The 22,609-nt window shown below is 46.9% G+C and overlaps 1 protein-coding gene across 4 annotated transcripts in view; it reads right to left on the reverse strand.

Moving 5' to 3' along the window:
* Window positions 1–22,609, reverse strand: part of PKIG (cAMP-dependent protein kinase inhibitor gamma) — a 72,681-nt gene that overhangs the window by 849 nt on the left and 49,223 nt on the right. For all 4 annotated transcript variants that reach the window (XM_059706994.1, XM_059706991.1, XM_059706993.1 and 1 more), the window contains exons 2-3: window positions 16,535–16,604; window positions 2,665–2,838 (exon numbers count right to left, since the gene is read on the reverse strand). In XM_059706994.1, coding sequence (XP_059562977.1) covers window positions 2,665–2,815 — 151 coding nt within the window. In that variant the 5' untranslated portion in view covers window positions 2,816–2,838; window positions 16,535–16,604. The remainder of the gene's footprint in view (window positions 1–2,664; window positions 2,839–16,534; window positions 16,605–22,609) is intronic.

Below are 22,609 nucleotides of genomic sequence, written 5' to 3' on the forward strand. Positions count from 1 at the left end.
AGGTGGGGGCAGCCAAAGGGAACGGGAGCCTTGTCTCTAACAGTTCAGTGCTTACAAAGAAAATGCCTGTGACATTACTAGCATCATTAAATCAATCAAAGGCCAGGATCATGGATGGATGCTAAAAGCAACAGGCGAAGGGCTGTTGAGGGTCAAGGGCTGTGCAGGTTCTCTAGGAGGAGAGGGCAAATGGGAGGTCCCAGCAAGTAACAGGTGCTCAGCGAATGGTAGTTCTTAGAAGACAGAAAAGGGCATGAGGAAAAGGCATCAGACTAGGCCAGCTCAGGAGAGTACCAGGGTATGGCCTGCATCAGGGTTAGGTGTGGAGCCTATGACTGTTCCATTCTGCGGTGTCCTCACCAGACCAGCCGAACCTCCCTCTCTGGCCTCTGTCTTTGCATCCTCAGGCTAAGCCTTTCCCATGACTAAGAACCACCACCCTGTGCCGAGCTCCATGCAACCCACCCAGCAGCCTGGGGTGTGATTCGGGGCTTGATACCGGTGAGAAACAGGCTCACAGAGGTGAACTGATTTGCCTGAGATCAGTGATGGAGGGAGCCAGTGTCCCTTCCAGGAAATTCACCTCCTGCCAACAGCATCGCTGGGGTTTGTAAAGGCCTGTCACCATCGACACTGCCTCACTGTGCCCTTGCAGGAGTCTTGGGAAGCAGGTGTTAGTAGGAGCAAGTGGTGCAGGCAGAATGTGGACATCTGTGTCTCTGCCAGGCTACCTCCTATCCTGGTGGTGCTCATGGCAAAGGCTTGGTCCCGGAGGGCCCTTCTGCCCTCTCCAGAGGCCTGACAATTTAGATGGCACTTTGGGCAAATTTCCCAGCTTGCAATGCCTTATTTGGCCCTGAGCCACCCGCCCCAGCAGGTAGAAAGCATCTTGTTAGATTCCATAGTAATCTCTGCTCTGCCATTTCCTTGCTGTGGAATCATGAACAACATTTAATCTCTCTGGGCCTCTGCTTCCTGATCATAAAGTGAGGATGATGACACCTCTCCCTGTCATGAAGGGGAGTGCTGGGCCTGCACGTGACCATTTGACACAGGGGAATGTCTCAGCCAATGGCAATGCTTCCTCTGTGCCAGTCCCAGTTCTCCTGGCACGTTCCGCTCCAGCCAGCACCCTCGGGACTTCTGGGGCCCATCTCAGAGCACCATCTGAAGATGCGTCACCGTTACCCCCTGCCAGGCAGTGTACTCGTTTCCTCGGGCCTTGTCTGTTGTTTCTCATTGTAAGGCCAAGGAAGGAAAGGTTTGTGCTCCTCACGTAAGAAAATACCAGGGAAGACAGGTCTGCACACAGCCTGCTGTGCATCAATCTCCTGGAAGCTTTAAGCAAACATCTGAGCAGCGGGATCAGATTCTCTGGATTGCTACTCCCTCGGTAAGAGCTGTCCCTCGGATAGCACGGAGGGCCTGCCTGCGGAACCTGCTCCGAGCAGGGCTCCTCGGCCAGTCTGGCCTGCACTCCACCCTGAGTGCTTCACTTCCTTGAAGTGAGCACTATTCCTCTCAGGTCCTTTTTAATGCAAGTCACCCTGGAAGGAAAAGGCACCCGCTGGGAGACACTTCAGAGAGTTTGGATTGGATGGGTAAACAGGTTGTAGAAGGGCCTGGGCCCATGACGAGTGGCTGCAACTGCAGAGGTAGAGGGAGACTGAAACAGCTCACCAGAGCTGAGGATACAGAAGCCCTGGCAGCATGCCCAGGCGGCAGTTGGTCAAGAGCTGGACAGTGAACAGCCATTGACTAGGCACCTCCACCATGTTCCAAATGTTGCCAGGCACCGAGGGCACAAGACAAAGATCTTGTGTGGGAGGAGCTCACAGCCTGGAGAAGGGGCACTGCTGTGCGCGATTACAGAGGCAGAGAGAGGATGTGCCTTCCCCGGCCTCAGAGGGGGTGCGGTCAGGGCAGCTGGGTTTCTGAGAAAGAGGAGAAAAGCCAGGGCAGGGGAAGGCAGGGAGGACTGGACAGCGGCAGCCTGGTGTTCAGCCCATAAGGGGCTTTTAAGAAACAGAGTACGTTCCTCTGGCTGGACCAGAAGCACCAACGGAGAAGGATGAGCTGAGGCGAGCAGGGTGACGGGTGGAGCTCGTGCCTGGGTAGGGAGTGTGGGCCACATAAGGGGGTGCTGACAGAACAGAGAAGGGGTGTAGGTGCTGGGGGAAACCAGATTCTCATTCTGTTAACTTGCTGGTGACCCTGAGCAAGCTACCCACTTCTCTGCACATATTTGTCCAGATTAAAGAACATGGCAGGGTTGGTCCATGCCCCCACAAAGTCTTCTCTGTTCTATACTCAAAGGGGGAGGAGGAGGGGAAGAAGGGAGGGAGATGGTGGGGAGGAGCATCACAGAGGGGATAGCAGATGCGGTTTCCTCCACTTATTCACTCAGCCTGTGACTGCCAAACACCTGCTCTTGCCAGCGGAACAGAGGCCCTTGCTCTCCTGGAGCTGCTATTTAAACCCAGGAGACCTCATCAGAGTGCTGAGGAGTCATGTGACCAGGGAGGGCCAATGAGAGCTGTCAGAGAAAGCCCCTTTGAGCACCTGGTATCTGAGCTTGGGCATGAGGTGGCAGCCACAGGGCTGGGTGGCGGCTGTCTAGCAGCGGAAACAGGGAGACGTGCAAAAGTGCTGGAGGGTTCTGACCTGCCCCCTCCAGTGCCAGCTCGCCCATGTCTCCAGCCAGCTTCCTCACGCTCACGGCCTCCGAGTCTCCCTGGATGTCAGGGACTGCATTCCGACGGCCTGTCCGGTCACAGGAGATGAAGTCCGAGTAGGAGGACTCGACCTCCATCATGCCTGTCGCATTGTTCTTCAGGCCTGTGGGGACAAGGGCAGGAGGGCAGTGAGTCCGGGTGCATCTGCAGGGAGACACAGCTCGGGTCTCCAACACCAATGTCTTGACAAAAATGTAGTTTGGAGGGTGCATCAACAGGACCTGGTGTTCGATTGATGGGGAAGAGAGCTTTCTGAGATGGGAAAGTAGGTGGACAGAAGTGTGGTTTCCTGAGAGGAGGAGTACTTTGGGGAGTGACGGCGGGTGAAGATTCAGAGTTCTGTTTGACCGTATTAACTCTGAGATGTTTGTGAGCCCTTCAAGGGGAAAAGCAGAGTAGGTCAAAGAGAGATGGGGTATGGCATGGGGAGGAAAGGTAGGAGATCAGAAGTTAAGGCCACAGAGATGGTGGCTAACCCCCTCCCCTGGTGGTTAGTTATATAGCCGAGAGAGAGAGGAGAACCATACATATAAAGAGCCATATACATTTGGAAAATTATGTGGGGCTCATACTATACATTGTATTTTGTAGCCTACTCTTTGGAACACGTCATTGTACCATGATTTGATCTGTCCCCTAGAAAAGAACATGGAGGTACTTTCCAATTTCACACCATTCAGACACTACTAGGTCTTTATGTAAATCCTTAGAGTTTATTCCTAGAATTGCTGGGCTAAATGGAAGGATGAAATGATTTTAAAACATTGCTTTGGCACATTTCCAAGTTGCCTTCCCGAACGTACAGTGGGACAATTAGGGGTGCCAACTGTCCGTGCAGTCAATAATCCACATATAACTTAAGTTAGCCTCTGCATAGTCAGATTCCCAACTGCCAGCTGACCCTGAACAATGTAGGTCCGAAATGTGTGGGTCAATTGAAAAAAACCAGCGTGTAAATGGACCCACACAGTTCAAGAATCAACTGGTAATGACAAAAACAATGAGGGGAAAAAACTTATAAATTCATTACTGTTCCTATTTATATTCCCACGAGCAGCACATCAGATTGTCCATTTATCTGCACCCTTACCAACAAGTATCGCTATCATGTGAAAAATGCCCATGTTCTGTAGGGTGAAGGTGTTTACTGCCTGTGGTCAGTAATGGCGAACCTTGGGGGCCACCTGAATGTGCAGCAGGAAGCTAGCATTACATGACTTATAAAGTATTCATAAAAAGAAACACACCAGATGGACCAGTACTGACATAACAGTTTATCTCAGAACCCTTGCTAACTGCAAAATGTAGGTTGCAAAACAACACCTAAAATAAAACCCAGTTTCTGTGGGGAAAGATAGCAGATACGAGCAGAAAAAAAACCCCCAAAAAGGTGTCGTGTGATTCTTTGGGACTAAGGGGAACTTCCTCGTCTAAGACAATATTTGTGTAAAGGTAGAAGCTTTTATCCGTTCAAGTTATTGTGTAATGCTTTCAGAAGGTAAGTGATATTGGCAGATGTGCCCCAAAGTGCCCAGGGTGGGGCTCGGTAAGTGCTTTGGGGAATGTGTGTGTGTGTGAGACAGAAGGCGATGGAAGGTAAAGGGAGGAGGACAGAGGGACAGAGAGAGGAGGGCTGCCTAGAACCACATCCCAATACCTAGTTCAGAAGAGACACCTGCGTAAACTGGGGCACTCGAAGATTAGGCATGGGAGACAGGAGGTGTCCAGTAGTAGGAGAAAGACAGTGACCCTGTGCGGTGAACTTGGTTCTGCCTGTTACCCCATCTGTTAAAGGCGGGGCTGCATTCTGTCTAAGGTAATCCCCCCAAGCCCCAGCAGAGGGCGCGCCCAGCCTGGCCTTGGCTGCCTTGAGAGAGAGATTGCCCTGGTAGTGCTTGGGCTCCTCCTCAGCAAGAAACAAACAAGGAAAACCTCTCCGAAGTCCCAGGGGTGGTTCCTTCTGCAGGTCAGCAGTTTCAGTCCTGCACTCTCCCTCTGGGTAAACTGCCCAAAGCTTCACAACAGGGGAATGGCCTGTTGCACAGCGGTAATAACAGAATGAGGATGATCATTCTAACAATCAGTAAAGGTAATATTTACCGAGTCCTTCTGTTTCCCATACCTCACTAACTGTCCCAACAGCTCCCTGAGGTCAGTGAGGTAAATGTGTAACCACGACTCAGAAAGATCCCAGTTGGGCCCCTCTAGCTCGTAGGCCCAGCCTCTTCCTCCCGACATGCCTGTTGCCCACAAGAAGGCACAGACCTGTGCAGCCACACCATCTCCCCACGCCCTGCAGTCTGAGCTCGTCCCTCCAACTGGAGTGCTGGCTCCCGGACAATAAGGATTTGGATTTGGATTTTCGCCCGCCCGACTGAAAAGCCTCATCCTGGCAGCTAAGCCACAGGCTCTGGCTGCTCCATCCTCGGATTCTCGACCAGCACAAAACTGACATTCAATAATACTCCTCAAATTAAATGTGAACCGGTCGGTCTGTCTGCCTTCCCACTACCCCTCTTTTCCTATCTGTGGGGACGGGACGATAAAGCGACTCCTCCGGGCTATGGCCAAAGGCTCTGTCCACTGTAGGCGGCTGTGCTGACGTTCTTGCCTGGTACCGCTAGGAACCGACACTGGGACGGAGGTACAGGCTCCAGCTAAAAGGAACAGACGCCCTGGGCTCTAGCTGCCGCCTCTGCCTGGCTGACCCTCCTGGCTGGAGAGGGAAGTGTGCCAAGGTCAGAGCCCAGTCCTGGAAACACCACCCAAGCCGACAAGCTCTGGCTGCCCTACTGCATCCCCTGGGAACAGCGGTTCCAAGGACGGGTCTGGGCTTTGTGTCTGGGGGCTCTCTGACTCGCAGTGCAAGCACATTGTTTTGTTTCTCTTCAACATTTGTATTCTTCCCTCACTCTGTTCTTCAAAGTCAGCAGCAAATGTGGAAGTAAAGAATCCTCTGAGTTGGTCATTCTCAGGCTGTTCATAGGAGTGTAAACTGTCAGGACTTCTCGGGGAGTGACTTGACAAAAGGCATCAAGAAATCTCGACTTTTTCCCAGATCCTTGAGCCACGAAGTCAGTGTGTTTACTAAGTCAGCTTATAATAATTTATGGTGGCTTCTCACAGGCACCCTCCCCAGGCAAGCATCGTCTTGTGTCCTCCTAGAGATACTCTGCAATACACACGTTCCCTCATTCCACCCCTCCCTTCTTTCCTTCTTTTTTCCTTATTTAAAACAGAAAATTTGCCGAAACCGGTTTGGCTCAGTGGATAGAGCGTCGGCCTGCGGACTGAAAGGTCCTAGGTTCGATTCCGGTCAAGGGCATGTACCTGGGTTGCGGGCACATCCCCGGTGGGAGATGTGCAGGAGGCGGCTGATCGATGTTTCTCTCTCATCGATGTTTCTGACTCTCTATCTCTCTCCCTTCCTCTCTGTAAAAAATGAATAAAATATATTTAAAATAAATAAATAAATAAATAAATAAATAAATAAATAAATAAAATAAAACAGAAAATTGTTTTCCATTGTTTTTTCATTTACAAATACATCCTGAAAACAAGTCCAGATCACCTTGAAGCCACCAGGCACTGATCATATCAATCAATAAAGCAAGAGAATGGTCCATTTTTGTTGGGTGATATCAGTAAAACTCCTTTGTTTTTACTGTTTAATGGTACATAGAAGGCCAAAACCTATATACTTCCTTCTTTTGTGCTTCATGGTGCTGAGTGAAATGTAAGTTCTACAAAGTGGTGACTTGGCTGGCATGTGCGCCGCTATATCTGAGAGGCCTAGCACGTAGTTGAAGCTCAATGAATATTTGATGAATGAGTGGTATTCTAGATTTGAGGGTAGAAAGGGCCACAGGGTGTGCAGCCCTGCATCATAATGGTGGCCAAGGTCTGGCTCATTCTCCATGCAGGAGGGTGACTCTTGTGGAGTCCCTTCCTCTCTCCCAGCTTCCAGGTTGAGATATAATCTCTAAGTCTCTTTAGTCCTGACATGCCATTCATTCATTCATTCATCCATTCATTCACTGTTTTCTGAGCACCTTCTACATGCCCTGCAGGCACTGTGCCAGGTATGGAGTATACATTGAAGCCTAAAAAGACATTTATAATGAAAAGAGAAAAAGTCACTGACCAGGGAAATGAATCTACCGTCACAGATTGTGGTAAGTGCTGGGAAGAAGAGAACAGTGTTCTCTGTGTGTGGAAGGTTCAGTTAAAGATCATATGGTCAGGGGAGACCTCCTTGGGGGGGGTGACCCTGGGCTGAAATCTATAATAAAGTTGGATGGAGCGTGATCCAGGCAGAGCTAACGACAATCTGGCCTACGGTGATCCAAGATCTATCTTAGCTCAAGCCCTAATGGGTGGTAAGAGTGATCCCCCTTCCCTCCTCCTCGCCCTCGGGTGTTGGTGCCTTCCTGGGGTCTGGATGCTTGTGAGGCATTTGACTGACCCTGACTGCCCCTTCAAAAGAGAGGAGCCTTCTACTCAGGTTCTCAGACTCTCCCTCGTGGCCCAGGGTTAGAGGCTGTGGCTCCGAAAGGTGCTTGCTCTGGTGGAGGTTTCCCCAAAGGAAGCCACCTTCTCCCTGAGTTTTTCGTTCTCCCCCAGCTTTGCAAACTGAAGAGGCTCCGGACTCTGCCAAAAGCTACCCCGTCTGTTCAAAGTCTGCAGCTCTGAGTCCTCAGTGCACAGCAGATTCCATTACAGCTCCAAATTGTTTTCCAAATATACCACAAAGGTCATTTCCTGTTTTTTCTTTTTAAAAATTAAATATTTGCAGAGACCATACAAAAAGAAAGCGGACGTTTCGTGGAGGACGCAGAGCGCAGAGGGGACTTGGTCCCGTGGGGCAAATGCTCTCCAAAGTTTCTCCGAGGGAAGGACTGTGCAAAGCTGACGGAAACACCAGGGCCCACGGAGCTGGCATTCCTCAGACTCAAAGGGAAGCGGCCTCTCTCTGTGAAGGGCAGCCAGAGCCAGAGGGGCACTGAGGCGAACAGAAAAGGGCCCCAAACGAAGCGCATTCGGAGAACCTGGCAAAGGGCAGGGCATGCAGCTAATGCCTTAGGGGCACATCCAGTGTGAAATCACCAGAGGAGCCGTCCTGCCAGGGCAGTGCCTACGGTCCCTTCCAAGCACAGCCCCTTGGTGAGGTTTCCTTTGGGGGCTGGCAGGCAGGGCCTTGACCTCTGGGAGGGCCAGCCCAACAGCCCCAGGGCAGGCAGTGGAGAGACAGGCGGTGGGAGCCCACTCCGTGAGGGGAGGGCAGGGTGCTGGAAGGTCCCCCACTCTGTCCTCCAGGGGCTTCGGGACACCACATCCTCTGGGCCTCCACACAAGTGCCTCCTCCATTAGGGACCTTTGTGTTAGAGGCCCTGGGACCAGGCCTGGGTCCTCTGCTCCGTTTATTTACTCCCTGGGGTTCTTAACTTTTCCCTAAATAGCATGTGTTGACATCCCCAAATAGCCCCCAGCCTGTTTTAAGAGCTCAAGATTCCTGAATCTAACTGCCTAGTTCGCATGTTCTCCGTGTCCTCCACTATCTCACCAGCATCTCAAACTTCACATGGCAAGTCACAGCCTGCTCCGCCCAGCTTCCCCAGCTCTGTGAGGGCACATCTGTCCACACTGCTCACGCTGGAAATCTGGAGCCATCCTGGACTCCTCCTCCTCCTCCACTGTGTACAGCCTGTCACCGGGTCCTGTCTCTTCCACCCCACACAGAGCCTGAGTCTGCCCACCTCTCCACTCCGCGTGCACCTCCTGGTCTCCACCGTCTCCCACCAGCACCCTCGTCGAGTCCCTGTTTCCCACTTGGTCTTCACCCAAGGTCTACTCTCTCCACAAGCAGCCAGGGTGCTGTCCTCAGATCAGGCACCAGGTCCTGGGATCCCCCTGCTTCATTCAACCTTTGATGCTCTTTCATGCCACGTCTGGCAAAAGCCAACCTCTAGCCCAGCCCCTGAAACTGCATGGATCTGGCCCTGCCTTCCTCTGTGACCTTTTGTCTCATCTCCACTCTCTTCTGGCCCATTTTGCTCTGACCACACTGGCCTCCGTCTAATTCCTCAAACCAGCTGACTCTTTTTGACCTCAGGTTCTCCATGAGACTGTTCTCTCTGCCTGGAACATTCTCTGTCACTCTGCTCTTTTCAGAGCCTCCTAAGTGCATTCGGGGCCCCGACGTTACAAACTTTCCTGCTCTAGGACCCAGACACGGGGCCCTGCAGGGAGTGAAGGCTCCTGAGTTCCTCTGCCCACCACTAGTGCATGTCGAGGCCTGGCTGGCCTCCTGCGGGGTGCAGTGGACACAGCAAGGACTGTGGGGTCACCTCAGCTTCTGACTCCACAGCTGAGTGACACCCGACTGCATGTTCCTCTTCTATAACATGGGGGTGTTACAACTGCCCTGAAAGATGGTTGGCATTGACCAGAGCCAGTGTGTATGGAGCCCTTACTGAATGCCAGACTGTGCTAAGCATCTTGGAGGCATTATCCCATTTAATTTTGCAGCGACTCTAAGAAGAGGAAGCATTATTCGTGTTCTACAGAAGAGGAGGCTGATGTTAAGTAGCTTGCCCAAGGTCATACATCCACGGAGTGTGGACAGGGTGGAGCCTGTACTATAGGCTTGGAGGCATGGAGATGAGTTAATCATACTTGCTACACAGTAAGGGTCTTTTAAAAGTGTCCACTCTCTTTTCTCCCCTTCGATCTCCTCTATCCCCAACCACATAATAAGGCATTTCTGAAGGAAGAGGAAGAAAGCAATGAAAATCCCAGGAAAACATTCAATAATGCTGATGGAAACATACACCCAGGTGCATTTTACCCTGGCTTAAGCAAAATTCTGTTCAGAATGTTCAGCCAGAGGCAAAAACCTTTAGAACCTTTTTAGTGACGTTGGGTTGATGATTCTTTGAATTCTGCCACCATTCTAATTTCTGTTATCTAACTTCACAGCAATGGTAAAATTATTTTCAGGTACAAACTGTACAACTCTTACCATCCTGGCAGCTACATTTCACCCTGGGCAGGCCTGGGGGTTGGGACAGTGATACTAACTCTTCAATCCCTGAAAGTCTGTGCTTCTCTGGAAAGAGGCAGAAGGGTCCAGCTGAATTATTGCTTGGGGACCATGCTGGGTCTCCCTGGTCTCCCGCTGTTTACATATCAAACTTGGTTCCCAATCACTGGCAGTTCCCATCCCAGTGTGGAGGGAGGGCAGGAAGGGAAAGTGAGGTCATTTCCAAGCAGGCCAGCCAGAGTCCGGGACTGGACTGACCCCAGCTCTGCTCAGGCCAGGCTGGCCCCCCTGGCGAGGTTCTTCCCTCAGGCCTCGGGGGTCTGAGTGTGGAACGCAGGGGGAAACGGGCATCTCTATGGTTGCTCTGAAATATGTCTCAAATGCTCTGACATTCCTCCTATCAAGAGGTGACTGAATGAGCTGGCCATGGTGACTGCTTCTAAGAGAATGCAACAGAAGTGACGTCGTGTGACTTCCAAGATGAGGTTAGAAATGGTGACACAGCTTCCATCTGGCTCTCTCTTGGGACACTTCTCGTTGGAGCTCTGAGCTGCATCTAAGAAATCTGAGGCTGCCATGCTGTGAGGAAGCCCAAACCAACCCCACGAGGGGAACACATCGAGAGTCCTGAGAGCACAGAGAAAGCCGAGGCTAGCAGACCCCAGCTGGGCTGGCCCCTGGCTGCTCCAGCACCAGCCACCGTCTGACTGCGACTGCATGAGAGCCAAGCCAGGATTGTCCAGCCGAGCTGTTGCCAAATTCCTGCCCACAGAAACCACGAGAGATGATAAATGACTGCTGTTGTTTTAGACCACCAGGCACTGGAAGTGACGTGCTCCGTGGGAATGGAGAACAGAGAGATCTCTAACGGTACGTCCAGGGCTGGGTGGCCTCTCGTTTCTCCGGAGCGCCATAGAAAGCATGCCCCACTCCTACTGTGGAGGATGAAAGATCTTATAGCTCCATAAGGCTAATGAATTCCTCCATTCATTCAGGCAACACAATTTAACTGATCACTCAGTGTGTACTGGGCTTGGGACTAGATGCCGTGGATATGAAAATGGCAAAGCACCAATGTGCCCTTGAGGGGAAGTTCCTGGTGTCGTTAGGGAGCCCACACTAACACACTGTATACAAGATTCCCAGCCCCTGGGTTCAGTGTTCCAGTCCTCCACCCGTCACCTCCGGCACTGAGTCCTCCTGGGGCTGCCAGCCCCCAGCCCAAGTGTCCTGTGTAACTCCTATGGCCCAGGGCAGAGGTCCCTCAGCCTGAACCCCTTCTTCTCTGACCCAGAAGAGATAAGACCTCCTTGTTCTGCCACTAAGAGCACTTTGACTTCTCCTTCCTAATCATCACTGCACTTGTAACTCACTCAATAGTCAGCAAACGCATACTGAAGTGTCCCATGAGCCAGGCACGACCCAGGTACCGAGGCATTTGTTCACATCGGTTGGGCCCGGCTGGTTCCAAGAAGAGCAGGTACCCTGGCTCTCCTTATTTGTCCCTGTATCCCCAGCACAGTTCCTGACACAGAAGATGCAGAATAAATAAATTCATATGAATGAATGAACAAATAAACAGACAAAATAAGAACTTAAGAACATCCACCCTCTCAAGCCAGTGATTAAAATAACTATCTGAGTCCTGGCTCCTGACAAAAAAAATAACAATGATAATTAACAAAATAAAAATGGCTGCCATTTAGGGGTTGTATAGACTGTGCATCAGACATGGTAACAAGTGTTTTCCATATATCGTCTTAGTTATGCTTCAAGTAGCCCAGCGTCATTAAATCCCTTTTACACGTAACTAGGACATACTGGACCCTGGATTCACATCCAAGACTGGCTGGCTCCTAGGTTCAAGGCCTCAAAGGTGGCACCTCTCTTTGGCTCAGGGAAGCAGAGGATGTGGAACCCCTAGAAAAAGGTGAGCATAAAGGGGCTAAAGTGGCAGGAGGGGACTGGCTGGGAGAAGCAGGGAGGTTTCTCCTTTGTTCTCATTCATATCTGTCTCCTCCTAGTCATCTGTGCTGCTAGCATTTACTCTAGCACTGAGACTTACAGCATGTTCCTTCATTACTTCAGTCATTCATTCAGTCCTTACAAGTACGACTCTTCCCAGCAATGACACTGACGGTGTTTTTAGAGGCACTGCATTACTGAACCCTCCCAACAGAGAGCCCATGGCTCAGAGAAGTGGCATGAATCACCCAAGGTTCTCCTAGTGACTGAATCAGGACTTGAATCTGCATTTCCTCCTTCCTGATTCAGTGCACAGTCTTTAGGATGGCACATTCCGGTGATGGCTCTGCCCTGATGTGGATGATACAGCAGCTGTCTCATCCCCATCAGAGAACTGTTCTGTTATCAAACTCCCTGCCTCTGGCTTTTCTCATCTCAAATGGCAATCCCCACCTGGGTCAAAGAAGGTCACATCCTATATAATAAAAGCCTAATATGCAAATTGCCCCCTTAGGCAGTCATTTGACGAGGAGTTCGACCGCTTCCCATGACGTGCGCTGACCACCAGGAGGTGGCGCGGAACATGGCAGGCGTCGGTGACATGCTGCGACCTCTCGCTGGCTACCTGGGGATGGGGGGCTGGCGGGGACGGGGATGGAGGTGCAGTGAAAATGCTGGGTGTCACCCGAGCTCACTCACTCCCCCTGCTATCCTCTCCCGGGATGCCAGGGCTTGAGTGCAGGGGAAGCCCCCGCACTCAGGTGCCGGATGCCTGCGAGGAGCCCACCCCACACTGGCACAGTGTCTTCCAGGTGAGCTGGGCTGTAGCCGCCGGGACTGCAGGGGCCAGTTGGGCTCCCTGTGGGTTTGTGCAGGAGCTGGTCTGTAAAGCCGGCCGGGAGAGAGGCCGCTGCCCGCCCAGCTTCCTTGCTACGCCACTGGGCACCCCAGAGGCCAATGCTGCACCCTGGCCCACAGTGTCCAGCTGCACTCACCGCATCTCCGCATCTCCGCCATGACTTGGGTGCCATGACTCAGGCGGAGGAGGGTGTGTGGGGGCCCACGGCCCCAGGTGCTGCCCAGGGCCCAGGGGTTAGCTAGGACCTGCCTTACCACGTTAGACGCTCGGGCTTCTATCGCCGGCCAGGCCTAGGGACCACACTTGTGCACGAATTTTGTGCACCAGGCCTCTAGTACTATAATAATGGGGAAGACGGACTTTCAGAGTGATTTACTCAGCACCTACCACAGTGCTTGCTGCACAGACCTAATAAATGCTTCTCAAAAGAATGATGGAATGAATGAGTCAAGAGAGATATACACAGAATCTGCCAACTGAAACAGCTCAAGAGAGTGTGCTGACAGGATTCTGTGCATGCTGCCTCCTGAATTTCATAGTGACATGCTTCTATATGAGTGCCCTTCTCATCAACAACTACAGCAAGGCAGAGAGAAACCAAGCCTGCGATTCAGATGACAAAAAAGATCCCGTGCTTAACCACCACTGGTTCAGAGGCCAATGGAGAAATGTGTGCCCACAAAGCCATCACCCTTTTACAGACAGGCACTGAGAAAAGACTATTTGACAGGTGAGGCTGGTAAGTGGAATTACTCAGAAAAAAAACTTGTCTCTTGCCTACATCAACTCCAAATTTGAGCTTGTAGCTTCTTAGCTAATAAAACCATTTGTAAGACATTGAGTCAAATTTCATTTGTGTAATTAATCTTTAGGGAATGACTCACTCCAGATCACCAAGATTCCCACACTGTTACTCTTTTAAGAATCAAATGTTATATGGAGAAAGTAGATTAGTGGTTGAGTAGGACTGGGAAGAATTGGGGGGCTGGGAGGGTGATAAGTAAAGGGTGTGGGGTTTCTCTTTGGGGTAATGAAAGTGTTCTTACATTGATTATGGTAATGGATGCAGAAATCTGTGAATATACTAAAGGCCACTGAATAGTACACTTTAAATGGATGAATTGTATGGTATGTGAATTATATCATAATAAAGCTATAAAAACTCATTTGAATTATAATGGATAGAAATTCTTCTCATGTATTGCACTAATGCAGGGGTGGGCAAACTTTTTGACTCGAGGGCCACAATGGGTTCTTAAACTGGACCGGAGGGCCGGAACAAAAGCATGGATGGAGTGTTTGTGTGAACTAATATAAATTCAAAATAAACATCATTACATAAAAGGGTACGGTCTTTTTTTTTTAAGTTTTATTCATTTCAAATGGGCCGGATCCGGCCCGCGGACCGTAGTTTGCCCACGGCTGCACTAATGCATTAAGGTACAACTTGCTAACATTTTCTTTTTCCTATTGTATTAATTGGGGTGACATTGGTTAATGAAATTATACAGGTTTCAAGTGTACAGCTCTATAATACATCATTTGTATATTGCATCGTGTGTTCACCACCCAATGTCAAGTCTCTTTCTATCACCATTTATCCTCCCTTTGGCCCTCTTCTACCTCCCCCTAACCTTTTCTTTTTCTTTTTAATATATTTTATTGATTTTTTACAGAGAGGAAGGGAGAGGGATAGAGAGTTAGAAACATCGATGAGAGAGAAACATCGATCAGCTGCCTCCTGCACACCTCCTACTGGGGATGTGCCCACAACTAAGGTACATGCTCTTGACTGGAATCGAACCTGGGACCCTTCAGTCCACAGGCCGACGCTCTATCCACTGAGCCAAACCGGTTAGGGCTCCCCTAACCTTTCCTTAATGATTTAAGATCACTGCTGAGAGCATAGTTTTTAAAATCTGGTATAACACAGCAATGCTTTCAGTATTATAACATACAGGGCTGTTTGACCTACACTAAACAGCCCCATGTTTTGTCTGCTTATTTATTTTCTTCTAACAAGGCCTTTTAATTTTAGTTTAAGCTTGGTGGTTAAATTCACGTGCTCTGGTCATGTATCACTTACTGAAGTCAGTGTGATCACTTATTGGCTGTGTGAGCTCTGCAAAATTACTAGATCTCTCTATGCCTCAGTTTCTCCATATGTAAAATAACAGAACCAATCTCAATGGAGGGCTGTGAGGATTACATAAGATAATGTGCATAAAGCATTTAATTCTGTCCTTGGAAATGGTAACCCAGATTGAATTTTAGCTACTAGTACTTTTCTTGATGTTGTCAGTTAGCTGCCTTGTGAGCTACGGACCCTAAGCCTGAAAATCCACACAGTATGTTCAGTATACTCAGTGTGTTCGGTGAAATAAAACAGGGGCTGGGGGTACAATTTCATGACTGGACTTTGGAACATCCATGGGGTGGCTCTGAGTTTTAGTAATACCAGTTCACCCTAAAGAGAAAAGCCTACAGGCCTGGTTAGGTCTCACATGACCCTGGTATCTGACAGGCTGGTGCCCAAGGATACACAGTGGCCCACAATACTTCATGCTCTCTCTAGAGACCAATGGTCCTTACAATTCAGAGGTCACAGACACACCTGAGAATCTGAGGAAAGCAATGGACATTCTGCTCAGAAAAGGGTGTGTGTGTGTGTGTGTGTGTGTGTGTGTGCGCGCACACGTGTGCAGGCATGGGTACATACAAAGTTGTACCCATGGTTACAAGGGGCTCCAAAATCCCAGAAGCCAACCAGAAAGCCCAGGTTAAAAAGCCCAGCTCTAGACTTCATACAACCCAAGCACTCTCAAGGTTAGGTGGCTCTAGCCTCCGACGTTCTCACAGCAGCTGAAACAGCCGGCCCTTTGCAGGCTTGCCCTCCTAAACTGTCCCTGGCCAGATAAACAGTCCTGGGACAGACTGCCACATCCTAATTACCACAAACATCTGCATCCAGGGGATTCCCAGGGGCACTGAGTCAGAACAGGACGCAAGCCTGGTGGTTTGGGAAGCTACTGTATGGCCAGGCCCAGAAGCCTTGCTGATAAGTAGCTGGGGAGTTCCAGCTCCAGGGCAGCTGCCAGCTGGAGAAGGGGACTCTTGGGAGAGGTGAGGGAGGATGGCTAGGCCATGAAGGGGAATTCAAAGGAGCTGGAAATCCCCCACACTCCCGGGACTACTAGGACTTGAACAGAGAAACAAAGGCTGGAGATTCTCCTCTAACTGCAAGGAGATGGCGCTGAAAGGGGGTGGGCAGGTAGGGGTGTAGGGGAAGTGGATGAAGCATGGGTCACAAGCTGGTAAAAAACTATTAACCTACGCCAGAAATGTTTAGATGCCATACAAATATAAACACTGACTCAAGGTGGCCATACTTCAGGCCACTCTGTTCTATGAATTGCATTTTGCTTCCAACTGGAGGGCACCTGAGCCATCTCTCTTCAACAGTCCAGCGGACAGTGCTCGTTTCTTTGGGCTGGGTTTTGCTTGCTTTTGCTCCTCTATCACAGCATTAAAATCACAATAGTGTGCCCTTGTCTTTGTGAAAATAGCTTCACAGCAAACAACTGGTAGACAGTAAAGTTGACATCATACCCATATTTGTAAAAACTCCTGTGTATGATTCCATCTGCTTAAGCAGATGGCTAAAGAAACCATTTTCTTTTAAGCCATCAGAAGCAATTGCTCTTCCCGATGCTATACAGAAACTGTCTGTAAATGGAATCATCACTGTGAAATTGCAGTGTGATGTCATATAACCTTTGAAAAGGGCCATCCTGCCTTTTCTTCATGGGGCCAAAATTCCTGTCTAATTTCATTTGGAGCTTCCATCTTCTCTTTCTTCAAACAGAAATAAAGGTTTTTTGGCAAACACTCGTGGTGCCACAGTGGAGTGGTGTGAACAATATGACTACCCACCTGGTTTAGTTTCTTCTTCCTGCTTGCATCTCTTCAGATTTTCCAATGTTGACAAATCAGTGTGGAAATTCTAAGGAACCAGAAGAAAAAAAATAATTAGAGCCCGTCATACTCCAGGGTTGTAAACGGAAAGAATCTTTTGGGAAGACAAGCGAACAATATCTAACAACATGTTAAATATGCACACCCTTTGGGTCAGTCAAACGCCTGGGAATTTATACTGTAGAGAGGGTCACATGAATGAAAATACGTGCAGTAAAACATAATATGGAAAAGCAAAAAAAGAGGAAACAACGTAAATGTTAATAAGAAAAGAGTTAAATAATAGCATATCCATACAATGAGAAACTATAAAGTCATTCCAAAGAGTGAGGGAGATTTTGTTGTACTGACACGGAAAGATGTACATGCTGTATTGTTAAAAAGTAGTATAAGATGGTATACATTATTGCTCTTTAATGAAAGTATGAACATGACTGTGCTTTAAAAAAGTACAGCATTTGTGTACATAAACTTTTTTTTTGTATCTACACAGAAAAAAAGCGTAGAGCAAACTATAAACGGTAGTTCTCTCTGAGACTCAAAAACTGGGGGGGGGGGGGGGGGCGGGAAGGGAATGAAAGACTTTCACTTTTTACATTAACAATTTCTGTTTTGACTGAAAACTTTAAAAGAGGCATGCACAACTTTCATGATCATTATACATGCAGACTATCCACAATTTAAAAATAGCAAGAGTGAAGGCAAAAGACATTTCTAGACAAAGACTGAGCAAGTTTACCATTCAGAGACTCAAGAACATTCTCCAACAGAAAGAAACTGAACACAAAATAAGTGAGATTTTAGAATCAATAGTGAGCAAAGAAATTAGTAATTGTATTGGTAAATTGAAGGAAGTACTGATTAAGTAAAATGCAGCTAATGAGGAGATAAAAACAAATTTGACAATATTTGACAGTAGTACATATTTTATAGGAATAACATTGAAGATGAAGAGAAGAATTAAAACTTTATAAGGTTCTTGATTATACAGGACAAACACAGAAATACTGTTTTACTTTAGACAAAATATTCATGATGCCTACTGAGATTTTAAAGGTAAAATAACAAAATATACAAATAGGATGAATATATTCCAAACCAGCTAGCATGCTTCTGGGTAGAAAAGGCTAATTATTAAGAAATGTCAATCCTTCCAAAATTATGGCATAATGTTAATTAAATTTCAATAACAATATTAATGGGGGGTTTTGGAATTAACGGGGAGGGAATGGATAAAATTACTTTGAAGTTCATATGGGAATAATAAATATCCAAGAAAAATTAGCCAAGAAGTAGGAAATAAAATTATAAAAAATAAATATTTAGGGGATTTTTTATGAGAAAATAAAAATTTATTATAAAAACATTATAATAAAAAGACATGGTATTAACATAAGAACAGGTAAAAAATGTCTGTGAACCAAACTAGCAATTCCAGAAATAGACACAATAAAGGATGGGATTTCGATGCAAAAGAGAAAAGATGGTTTATTTAGTAAATGATATTGGCTTATCCAGGACAAAGCTTAACTGCTACTTCACACTATGTATAAACATAAACTTTAAAGGTATTAAAGGTTCAGAATTAAATTAAAACCATATAAGTATTAGAAGGACATTTAGGAAAATATTTATATAACTTTAAGGTGTAGAAACTACTCTTAAACAAGGTGAAAAATCTAGACACTATGAAGAGAAAAATCAAAAATAGATATTTTACAATAAAAAAGTTAAAATTTTCTATAAATTTAGTGAAAAAAATTAATGAACATAATAGATTAGGAAAAAAATATTTGCAACACACACAGAATCCTTGATATATAAATATATAAACAACTCCTACAACTTGCGAAAACAGCTAACAATTCCCAGGAAAAATGGGGTGAAGGAAGCTCAGAAGAAAGTGAAATGGCCAATTAACATGAAGCAAGGTTTAATCTCACTAGTAGTAAGGAATATACAAAGTAAAAATCCTTAAGACACCATCCCCTGCCACCCCCATCAGCTTGGTCACAAAATAAAACAATAGAGATGGAGGGAGGGAAGGAAGGAGGAGGGTGGGAGAGAAGAAGGGAACGAATATCTAATATTGGTAAAGATTTAGGAAACGGCCTGGCCGGTGTTGCTCAGTGATTGAGGTTCGACCTATGAACCAGGAGGACAATGTTTGATTCTGGTCAGGGCACATGCCTGGCTTATGGGCTTGGTCCCCAGTAGGGGACGTACAAGAGGCAGCTGATCAATGATTCTCTCTCATCATTGATATTTCTATCTCTCCCTCTACCTTCCTCTCTGAAATCAATAATAATATATTTAAAAAAGAGATTTAGGGAAATGGAAGTACTACTCATATATTTCTGGGGAGAATGTAAATTAAGACCCCTTTTAAAGTAGGATAGTATTATCTATTAAAATATTAAAACATATACCCTTTGATCCAGAAATACTATTTTTGGAAATTTAACCTGTAAAAATAAAAGCACCAGTAGAGGATTTGTATGTGAAGACATTTATTTAATGAAACAATATTGTAGTAGGAAAAAAAATAATGGGCAAGAACTTGAATATCTTTCAAAGATGAATGGCTGAATATATTGTAATACCTCCAGATCTATAGCCCTGAATAATTACAAGAGTGAGTTGGAGTTATACCTACCTGTAATGTATTAGTTACTGGGACAAATAAATTGCAAAATAATAAAAGTATGATCCCATTCTGACAAACAAATACACACAGACACACCCTATATCCACTTATATAGGAGCTTGAAGAAGGTATGGACTGATAAACACCAGATTGATGACACTGGTTATTTCAAACAATGGAAATGGGGACTAGAGGGAGGAGAGAGAATCACTCTTTCTTTATACATCTTCCAGTTGCTTGATTAGTTACAATGAGCACATTCATTACTTTAGGGGAAAATAATGAAGAAAATAAAAATAATAAAAAGGAAACATATGAGAGCAGAGAAAGAACACTAGTAAACTATGTTATACACTATCCATTTATCTTTTTTTTCTTCTGATTTTTTTTTATTTTCAAGAAAAACAATTTTAAATATAATAATGTTACATGCAATAAACCAGTCTCTATGCGGTCTCCACTTTCAGTCCTCAGCTGTCAGGGTTCTCTCCTGCAAGTTTCCCGCCCGTTGATTATTCAGGAAGTTTTTCTGTATTTTACTAGTAGTTGTAATACCAGTTCGTTCCTAGGAGCGTGTCCGTGCAGCATCCACTTACTCTGCCGCCATTTTTAATCCTCTCCCCATTTATCTATACATGGAATAGTTAACTGTACTTATTATCACTTTTTTTTTTTGGTCAAAATAGAACAATTAAAAAAAAAAACTCCATGGGGGGCGCGGGGGCCGGGGGGGTGGGGGGAATGTGTACTTTATTTCCTAAGCATTTATGCGTCTTATTGCCCTGGCCAGTAGCTCAGTTGGTTAGCGTGTCATCCCACTACTCCAAGATCGCAGGTTCTATCCCCAGTCAGGGCACATACAAGAATCAACCACTGAATGCATAAATAAGTGGAACAATAAAAAAACTGACTTTTCTCTCTCTCTCTCTCAAATCAATAAATACATTAGAAAAGTCTGTGCTTGTATAAAACCAACTTTTTTTTAATCCAAAGGAAAGCCTAAAACTTTAGCCTTGAAACTGCCCTGTGTAGGCAGTGTGTGGGCTGGTTCTGTGCTGGTGACTGTTTTCAGTGGCTCAGTGTCCTTGATTGCCTTCCTCCCCCAAACCCAATTAAATACACTCCTGGGAGTGTAAGGTCTGCTGGGAAGCAAAGCCCTGAAAACTGCAGCAACTCTGCTCACAGGCTCCATATCAGATGGGTCCTGGAATTTAGAGAAGTGAAATGGATTGTTTTGCAAACCATTTTTGATGGCAGGAGGAAGGAGAGGAAATGGGTTAGCCCAGTACAAGAAAAAAGAAGAATAGCATTTATAACAAGCTCTTGAAGGAGAGCTAGCTACCTATGCTGAATCTGCCGTTTCAGTTATCTGGAAGGGACACTTTGCCTTCCCTGGTAGAATGCTCTGCTTTTAACTTGTTATTTGATGTCATTGGTAATAAATATTTCCTTGAACAAATAAAGATACCTCACATTTCTAAAGCACTTCATGACTTACAAAGCATTTTAAGATATTCTACTTGATCTTTACAACGACCCTAGGATCAGATCAGTTTCATTCCCATATACAGGCGAAAATGAGGCCCAGACAAGTTATGGATCTTTTGGGCACACAGCAGTTCTAACAAAGCTGCAATACAAATTCAGGTCTCCAAACCCCAAGTCCAGCAGGAAGCTCAAGTTTGATGTGACAGACAGAAGGAGGAACCACAGGCAAGCCAATGAATACAAACAGGATCTTGGGAGGGACAGATTCTTCCTGCCCCTTATGAAAAACTTCTAAACTAGGAGTAATAAATACTCCATGCCATGTTAGAGGGAACCTTTGCTTATACACTAGAATACAGCTGCTGCATAAGGGAAGGAAAAGCCCTGGCATCACGAGGCCCCCTTCCCAAATCTCTTAACCCTCTCCTAACCGCCCCTTCACCCATTGCTACCTTCTCTTTCCCTCTATGTGTTAGCCTCCTTTCAGTTTCCCCAACATCCCACATGCTTTCCTGCTTTGGACCCTTTCGCATGTGGACCTCTCTGCCTGGATTATTCTTTCCCACTCTATAGCTCCCCTCTTCCCCCACCGCCCCCGCCTTAGCTCTTGGCATAACTGACTCCTCATTTTGGTTTAAACACCACCTCTTCAAGCCAGCCTGCCCCGACTATACTCTCCTCCTCATCCATCACTCACACCGTTCATTTCATAACACCGCTGCCTGTCCTTGTGAGCTTCATGTGAGGAAGGACCAGGCCTGTTTTATGTAACACTGTCCACCTATCAACTTGCCCAGTGCATGGCAGATATTAGATGCTCAACAGATACTGGATAAACATATGAAAATTTATTGAAGAGAGTTGAAGGTTCATCTCAAATGCTATCGTCCCTCTACTTTCTCAGGCACAGCACTGTCCCTCTCTTGGGGGAGGGACATCCTATATAATAAAAGCCTAATATGCTAAGTTTCCATCCAACCAAAGCATAATATGCTAAGGCTGCTCAACCGCTTGCTCTGATGTGCACTGACCACCGGGGGGCAGTCAACCGGTTGACCAGTTGCTATGATGTGCACTGACCACCAGGGGGCAGATGCTTTGACCGGTAGGTTAGCTTGCTGCTGGGGTCCAGCTGATGGGGACTGAGCGAGATGGGCCAGACACGCCCTGGGGCCCTCCTGTGGTCCCTCCCCAGCTGGCCAACCTCCCACATCCCTCCCCAGCCCCTCATCGTGCACTGGTGGGGTCCCTCGGCCTGGCCTGCATCCTCTCACAATCCAGGACTGTGGGGGTCCAACCCCAGCAGGTCCAGGGGTCCCCAAAGGTGTGGACGGAGTCGGTGAAGAAGGAATGACACGGAGACAGCGTTCAGTTGATCAGCAGCCTAGCCAGGATCTCTAGCCAGGATCTCCAGCCAAGTTCAGTGGTTTTGTTTGTTTGTTTGTTTGTTTTTTTGTTTGTTTGTTTTTTTATCATTATATACAAAAAGTTTATTTTAGAAATCTCATATCTTTAAAAAATAACATAGTTTTAAATTCTTATCCTGACTGGGTATTATTCACCATTTGAATGCCAGGGTGGTTGGTACAATTAATTATGTGCAGATACCAAGTTCATGAAATACTCATGGCATTTATACCAGTTCAAAACATGAAGGTAATTTTTTAAAGAAAAAAATAACAAAACCCTATGTTAGAAAGTTCATTTTGGAAACACACAAAAGTATCTTGATCTTGTAAACAGAAGTCCTGAAACTACAGATCCCATGGCTGAGACTATTCCAAAAACTGGGAAAAGTAGGTATTAGTATCTTAATGCACGAACAGTTAAAGGATCCAGCGGGACTTACATGCAGAGTATAGAGTGGGCATCCCAGGGCGTGTGCCCGAGCAGAACAA

The sequence above is a fragment of the Myotis daubentonii genome, chromosome 8 (assembly GCF_963259705.1).
Source record: "Myotis daubentonii chromosome 8, mMyoDau2.1, whole genome shotgun sequence".
In the NCBI taxonomy this organism is placed as follows: Eukaryota; Metazoa; Chordata; class Mammalia; order Chiroptera; family Vespertilionidae; genus Myotis; species Myotis daubentonii.